The sequence below is a fragment of the Benincasa hispida genome, chromosome 6 (assembly GCF_027475165.1).
Source record: "Benincasa hispida cultivar pf3 chromosome 6, pf3_genome.v1.1, whole genome shotgun sequence".
NCBI lineage: Eukaryota > Viridiplantae > Streptophyta > Magnoliopsida > Cucurbitales > Cucurbitaceae > Benincasa > Benincasa hispida.
In genome coordinates this window covers 10,247,947-10,256,352 of record NC_143483.1, presented here as the reverse complement: position 1 = coordinate 10,256,352, position 8,406 = coordinate 10,247,947, and the positions used below count along the sequence as shown (strand labels likewise).

Genomic DNA, 8,406 nt, shown 5'->3' with positions numbered 1-8,406 from the left:
ATTAATTATCAAGTACAAAGTTTGCAGTAAACATACAAATAGATATGCATTCAAAATTAAATCACAACATACTTTATAAAGAAAATGGGTTTCAAGAAACCTCATTTTTGAATAACCTTTCTTCGTGTTTCTCTCTCGAACAGTCATGAACAACTTGAAGACCTTATTCAAGAATTTTTCGAACCAAAATCGGACACAACCACAATACTACCTCATTATTCTCAGGGTGAAAACCCAGGAGTGGTGGGCTCTGACTATTTTGGTTTAAAAGGAAAGGTTAATGTGTAGAGGAAGAAGATTGAGAGCTTTCTCACAAGACAAAATCACATAAATTTTCTGTAACCACTTTCTCTCAATCGTTCAACCAAGTAGCGATTCGTAGAGGAAAAAGAAAAACCAATTTTTCTTTTATTCCTCTTGCCATAAAAGATAATCACCTCCACTAAAGTGGATGGAGAGAGAAAAGATGGGAAAGAGAGTTGTAATTCCCTTCCTTATTATTCAAATAATAATATAATATAAATAAATATGATAGCTAACTTATCAAATTATATTTATATTAAATTATACGTTATATCAAATATAACATATAACCTATAGTTTTAATATTGTATCACATACAATATAAACTATAGTTTATTTTCTCTATTACATGACATTTAATATAAATCATATTTATATTATATTTAATAACTATGAATACAATTCATAGAAAATATATTTGAATCTCATTCAAATATCTATTTCCTCCCATTAAACTATAATGTATCAAATACATTATGACAATTATATCACGTATAATTGAAATAATTTAATTATATCATATATAATTAAATCCCTCTATTAATTTGAATAATTCAAATTAATCCAAGACTTGTTCTCAAGTAAATCCTTTCGAGCTACCAAGGGACTTCATGGACCTGTAGTTTGAAGCTCCAACGATACATGAATAATTAATTAAACTCTTTAATTACATTATTCACTATCTGTTAACTTTCAGGTACTCCACTAAAGACCGACAACCGCACTCTTCACACTATAGATATATTTCTGTGTCCATTGGATATAACCGATCAACAGTACGATGACTCTTCACAAATTGCTCGTAAGTACAGCTAGGCCAAAATACTGTTTTGCCCCTGTAGTTACATCTAACTCCTTAAGTACCACTGATTGCTCTAATGAATAATAAGTCATACTCCCACTATGACCAAGTCTTCTCGGGCCAGGAGAGGGTGTGACCACTATATTCAAGACCCAGAATCGGCCCTTAAGGGAGCAATTTATCTACTTGCCCTTACATCAAGAAATGAGTAAATTTCATCTTGTGTAGCTGAGTTCCCAACTCCCCAGTCAGATGAATCCCCAAAATGGTAGGCTTGTTGAATTAACAATCTGGTCAATCTGACTCATACAAATCAAAGGACTGCCTTCATGAGCAAGAGTTCATAACTCACTCAGGATTCAGGTCATGTCATCGATGGTCATCTTAGTGAAATGTAAGTCTCTATTATTAGCAACGTTAGATAAAGAGACTAATCATTTCGTGGTCCGATCTTATACAAACTCTTTGTATAGGATACCCCTGCTCGCATGTCTCCACATGAATTATCAGGATCAGATCATTATAAAATAGCACTTTAAAACACTTATAATACCTACAAAATGGGCCGTATTCGTAGTTTCACCAGGATAAGGTATCCAGCCTTATCCATCTACTACAGACCATTTAGGTTATTATTTAAACAAGATTCACTTGTATGTGTCTACATACTTGTTTAAATTACATGAAATAATCTCGGATCTTAGTTTATTGGATTGAGTATATGCTTATAAAATAATACTTATTTTATTAACACCAATATGTTTATACAAAGTTTACAAATTACGAGATTACAAGGAGATTTAGGACATCATTCCCAATAGTTGATGCATATCAAAGTTCTCAATGATTGGAGTAACAAATTGTTTGACATGTTGCTGGAATTGTTAAAGCAATTTTTCCAACTGGAACAGCTATACGTACTTCCTTATATGATGCTAAGCGAAAATTGTGTGATTTAGGTATAGGTTATGAGTCTATACATACGTGCAAATATGATTGTGTTTTGTATCGAAAAGAATTTGTAGAATTGCAACAACGCCCCGTTTTTGGTGAGTCTTAGTAAAAAGTTAATGATCGCAAGGGTAAAAAAATACCATATAAGGTATTGTGTCATTTTCTATTGATACCGAGATTAAAACGATTGTTTGCATCAAAAGAAGGCGCTTCTGACATGAGATGGCATAAAGATAAGCGAGTTGAAATGGAGGATGTATTGCGACTTCCAGCTGATGCAGAGGGGTGAAAACATTTTGATCGTGAATTTACTCATTTCGCTTTAGATCCCTGAAATTTTTGTTTGGGATTAGCTTCAGATGGGTTCAATCCATTTGGCAATATGAGTACTTCTTATAGTATGTGGCCTGTGGTGATAATCCCTTATAATTTCCCCCCTTGAAAATGCATGAAGGAAACAGATTTCTTCATATCTTTGCTCATACTTGGTCCAAAATCTCCTGGAAAGGAAATTGATGTTTACTTGCAACCGTTGATTGAATAGTTGAAAGAGTTATAGACAATTGATGCGCAAACTTATGATTCTGTTACTGGTGAGTTTTTTCAACTATATGCCACCTTATTATAGACTACTTATGACTTCCCTGCATACGGTGACTTATCTGGGTGGAGTACCAAAGGTTATCAAATATATACCATATGCAAAGAAGATAAATGGTCCTTCGGGATAAGAGGGAAAATATCATTTATGGGACATCGGCATTATCTTCCAAAGAATCATAATTGGCGCAGAAGTAGGCAACATGATGGAAAAGTTGAACGTAGACTTCCTCCAATTGTAATGACTGGAGAAGAGATCTTACAACAAATAAATATGTTGAACTTTTCTGTGCTTAGTAAACATCCATCGAAGCAAGATAAAAAAAAAAGAAAACGAATTCTAAACTGGACTAAGAAAAATATTTTTTTCCAACTTCCATATTGGTCCAGACTATTTAATTAATTGCCTTCAATAGAGGATAGCATATTTCGAAGTTATTTAAACTCCTTTAATAAAGAATAAAATATTTTTTCAAAGGTTTTAAATGTTCTTAGATAAATTTAATATCCTTTTCAAAAGTTTTTAATAACATTCAATAAATAATAGATAATTTTCAAAGATTTCTTAAACTTCTTTGATATATATATATATATTTCAAAGGTTCCTAATATTCTTTGTCAATATAATATATTTTTCAAAGGTTTTCAATAACCTTCGATAAAAGGTAGATAATTTTCAAAGGTTTTTAATGTTCTTTGATAAATATAATATCTTTTTTAAATATTTTCAGTGACCTTCGATAACGAGTAGATAGTCTTTCTCAAAGGTTTTCAATAACATTTGATAAAGAGTGGATAATTTTCAAAAATTTTAAAACTCCTTTGATAAATATGATATGTTTTTTAAATGTTTTTAATAATCTCGATAAAGAGTATATAATTTTCAGAGGTTTTTTAAACTCCTTTGACAAATATAATATCTTTTTTAAAGGTTTTCAATAACCTTCGATAAAGAGTGGATAATTTTCAAAGGTTTTTTTAAAAGCATTTGATAAATATAATATCTTTCTTGAAGGTTTTCAATAACCTTCGAGAAAAAGTAGATAATTTTTAAAGGAGTAGATAATTTTTAAAGGTTTTTTAACTCCTTTGATAAATATAATATCTTTCTCAAAGGTTTTCAATAACCTATGATGAAGAATACATAGTTTTCAAAGGTTTTTTTTTAATGTCCTATAATAAATACAATATTTTCTCGAAGAGTTTTCAATAATGTTTGATAAACACTAAATATTTTTCTCAAAGAGTTTTCAATAAGGTTTGATAAACACTAAATATTTTTTAAAGGCTTTTAAACCTCTTTGATTTAATATTTTTCAAAGGTTTTTTATATCCATCGATAAAAGATGGTCGAAATAGGCGGGTTTTTTTTGTAGTGTCATCTCCATTTTCATTACACACAAATAAAAAAAAAATTAAAATATTTAAAAAAGAAGTAGAATGAATTTGGTATGTGACAAATAATAATTGGACAATTTAATAGGATCAACAAAAATAGGTGCAACCATGAAAGTATTTTCTAGTGACAATGACTAGGGACAACATTCTTTGGTACATAGTAAAAAAAACATTAAAAAAGAGATTTCTTGTGAGCTGCACACATCATTTCATTATGCATAATTTGCTCCATGTCCCTTGAATGATGGCAAATCCGTATGCGGTAGTAATGGTGATTTGTTACACATTTCCATAACTAATAGTTCCAAATTTTTCCACGAGGATCCATTTTCTGCCATAGCTTTCTTGGCCATCTCTGAAATCTCCATTGCCTTCTTCCTCACCTCTTTCCCTTTCTCTCCTTCCATTAACTCTCTCACAAATCTCTTCAAATCCTTCCCTTTCACAGCCCCCTTCATCGACGATGTCCCCTCCACCGCCCTCATCCCCGCCGTCAACTCGTCCACAACCATCCTCGCATTCAAACTCTGCTCCGCCATTAATGGGTAAGTAAGAATTGGCACTCCACAGCTCAAACTCTCTACCACTGAGTTCCAACCACAGTGACTTAAAAACCCTTTAACAGCCTCATGTTTTAACACTTCCCATTGATTAACCCATTCCCTTACTATAATCCCTCTCCCTTTTACTCTCTCTTCAAACCCTTTATCTTCCATTTCATTGATCTCCTCTCTTTTTGCCCATAGAAAGTTTACTCCTGATTCTTCCAACCCAATCTCTATCTCTTTCATTTGTTTACATGAAATCTCCGACTGTGAACCGAATGCCACGTATAACACCCCTTCTCCTTGCTTGAGTTTTCCCTCCAACCATTCCCACCACCCCTGCATTTGAAGCTTTTGAGTCGATTCACGATTTCTCACAGAATTAGAACAGAACTGGTCCAGACAAAGTGGTCCAATGTTCCAAGTCTTTTTGCTGTTTGAGAAAATTTATGACGAAATAATGTAGATAATTAAGCTGGACTGATAAATCCACATTCCAAAATTCCATGAATTATTAACTTATAAATGGAACACTTCAATTCACAAGGACTCAAATATAAATTTACAAACAAAAATTCTATTTGATTTTTTGTTCTAGAAAATTAAGTTTATAAACCATATATTTTCATCAACAGTTTTGTTATTCACTTTCTACAATTTTTTTTTTTAAATCAAGTAAAAAAAAAAAAAAAAAACTTTAGGTTGAATTACAAATTAGGTCCATATAATTGGGAGAAAGTTAGAATTTAATCCTAAAATTTAGTAACAGTGGTTTGACATAATTAACCTCATAAATAGTGGCTATGATTTCACAAAATCATCATAAATAAGGACTAAATTTTAATTATAAATCAGGAACTATATTTTGGGTTTTTTTCATATCATAGAGATCAAATTTACAATTTACTGTAATTTTCCAAATAGTTTTAAAAATTTGACTAAGAATTAAAGTGTTCTATGAAAAAACAAACATAATTAAAAAAACTAAAAAACTAAAAACAAATATCCCTTAGCCTTATCTTTTTTTTTTTTTTTTTTTTTTTTTTTTTTTTTTTGCTTTTTGAAAATTAAGTTTATAAATATTTCTTTCACCCATAAATTTATGTGTTTTGTTATCTACTTTCTACTAATGTTTTAAAAAAGCAAATCAAGTTTTAAAAATAATTTTCAAAAAATGTTTTTGTGTTTACAATTTAGTTAGGAAGTTAGGTCTGGTAGAAATGTGAAATACATGATTGAAAACATAGAGTAAAATAAGCATAAATTTCAAAATTAAAAAATAAAAAACGAAGGTTTTTAACCCCATTGGTAATTATTTAGGTTTCGTTTTGTAACTATTTGGTTTTTGGTCTTTGTTTTTGAAATTTAAGCCTATTGCATCCACATTTCTTTCAATGATTTATCTTTTTTTTTTAACTATAATGGTTGAATTCTTAGCCAAATTTCAAAAATAAAAATAACTTTTTGAAAGTTACTTTTTTTAGTTCTCAAAATTTGGCTTGGTTTTTTAAACCATTGGTAAAAAGTAGATAACAAATGAAGAAGTTTGGAAATAGAAATAATATTCAGTCTTAATTTTGAAAAAACAAAAAAAACAAAAAACAAAAAACAAAATGGTTACCAAACGACGCTTGGTTTTTTGTTTTTTTGTTCTTAAAAATTAAGCCTATTAACACTCTTTCAATCTCTAAATTTCTTGATTTGTTTTCTACTTCTTATCAATATTTTCAAATACCAAGCCAAAATTTAAAAACTAAAAAAAATAATCTTTAAAATTTTGTTTTTGTGGTTTTGGAATTTTGTTAAGAATTTAACTCTTATAAATAAAAAAAATATGCAAAACATTGTAAGAAATTGAGAAAAAATAAACTTAATTTTCAAAAAACCAAAAATCAAGAAAAATGAAATAGTTACTAAACAGGGTTTTAATTGACCATCGTTGGTTTTTTGGTTTTGGCTAAGAATTCAATTATTTTATTTAAGAAAGATATGAATCATTAAAGAATTTAGAAAGAAATATACTTAATTTTCAAAAATTAAAAACCAAAGTCATGAAATGATTACAAAGGAGGTCTTAATTTTTAAAAATTTATTTTTATTTTAAAAAATGGGCTAAAATGTCAAATCTTTGCCTAAAAATGATAAGAAAAACAATGAATTTTTAGAAGATAAACACTTAGATACCTACAATACGGCAAATTTATAATTCAACAATATAAGTGGGTTAGCAAGAAATAGTGGCGAACACCTGTTTCTCATGTAATCGAAGAACATTGGCTCCAGCTCGTAAAAGCTATTCACGATGAATCCATAGCTATTGGTTGCTGCGTGCACTGACTTCATTATAAATTGAAATTGAAAGTGGCCGCTCGTCAGGTAGGCTTCCGGCCAGAAAACCGGATCAAAATCACCGCGGGTGATTTTCACCCAAGGGAAATCAGTGACGGTGACCAGCTCGTCGACGGACTGAGCTCCGGCGAGGACTCTGTTTTTCACGACAGAGGATGTGACGGCAGCGGAGTAATTGGACATGCCGCTGAAATTAATTCGGAGGATTCCCAATTTGGAAGCGGACTCGAGGGTCCACCAGAAGAACATGTCGGAGATTAAGAAGGTGACTGGAACGGGGAGGGACCGGAGCCGTTCTTCGAATTCCGGTTGCATAAGCTCTGTGGCGGCGCAAAATTCAGTGTGGAGGGAGAGAGAAGGGAGGGTATCGGTGGATTCGACGCCGGCGGGGAGGCCGGGGACATTTTGAGGAAAAGAGAGGTCGACGATGGAGATGGAATCGGTGCCGGAGTCGGAGAGGAACTGGGAAATGAAGGGACGGTAGGCGGCGGTGGTGAAGATGGTGAGATAGAGGTGGGGGAAACGGCGGCGGAGGAGGCGGAGGAGGTGAAGAAGAGGAATTGTGTGGCCTTTAGCCATGAATGGGAAGAAAACAATATGATGGGAAGATTGAGAATCTGAATCCATTACAGATTTTGTGATTTCTTTTGGTTTATTTTGACATGCAATTGAATCCACTGGTTTAGTACATTTAATATGGAGAATGAGACACAAAAATACGACAGGAAGGATGGAAATATTATTATTAAAATCTATTTGTTTTCATTCTATGTAAATCAATTTAGACATGGCAATATCTTCTTTCACTTTATTTCACTTTCAATTTAAATTAAAAAAAATATACTAATAAAATAGAAAGAAAAACTATTATGTAATTACTATTAAAGAAAAATAACAGACAATAAGATGAAAAAATGTTACCAATTATTCATAAGCAAATGAGTTTTATTTCTATGTATAGTCTTAATATTAAGATAGAGTTATGCATAGTTTCTATATGTTTAGGAAAATAAAACCATTATCGTAAGTGAAGAAAAATGGAGAAAAGGCAATCCCTCCCCTTCATTGTAAACATGCTCGTTGACACTTTTTCATTCGCTGCGAACCTCGCTAGAAACTAAGATCTACTATAATCGTATCACCAGAAGGAGACCATCGACGCTTTAAAAGCCACTATAAAACATCGTGTCGACATTATAAAACTAAAAGTCTTTACGAAACCACGACGTTATAATGAGTTAGAGATTCAAAGTATATGTTAAATATATCCATTCTATATAAAAAAAAATACTAATTAGAGAAATATTCTAAATAGTATATAAACCACATTCTTGCAACAGCTGCCGAAAATTTTGGGTATGTTTCTTGATTTCAATTTGTTTTATTTAGAAATGAAATCATCGGTTTCTACTTTTTGTTTTTATTTGTTTAATAGAGTACTACCTATATATAAAT

At 31.3% G+C, this 8,406-nt stretch overlaps 1 protein-coding gene across 1 annotated transcript; it reads right to left on the bottom strand.

Annotated features, from left to right (window-relative positions):
• Positions 1-4,111: 4,111 nt before the first annotated feature.
• On the bottom strand, positions 4,112-7,730 carry LOC120080401 (UDP-glycosyltransferase 90A1-like). The gene is made up of 2 exons (XM_039035053.2): positions 6,851-7,730; positions 4,112-5,035 (listed from the first exon to the last, which is right to left on the bottom strand). Exons 1-2 carry the CDS (start codon positions 7,576-7,578, stop codon positions 4,270-4,272), a joined length of 1,494 nt encoding a protein of 497 aa, XP_038890981.1. The 5' UTR covers positions 7,579-7,730; the 3' UTR covers positions 4,112-4,269.
• Positions 7,731-8,406: the final 676 nt, after the last annotated feature.

Bases quoted from the DNA above. Each gene is read 5' to 3' on its own strand.
- LOC120080401 (XM_039035053.2), bottom strand. From the start codon at position 7,578: ATGGATTCAGATTCTCAATCTTCCCATCATATTGTTTTCTTCCCATTC. The intron at 5,036-6,850 runs GTGTTCGCCACT...TTTCTCAAACAG, and splicing joins TTCGATTACATGAGAAACAG to CAAAAAGACTTGGAACATTG.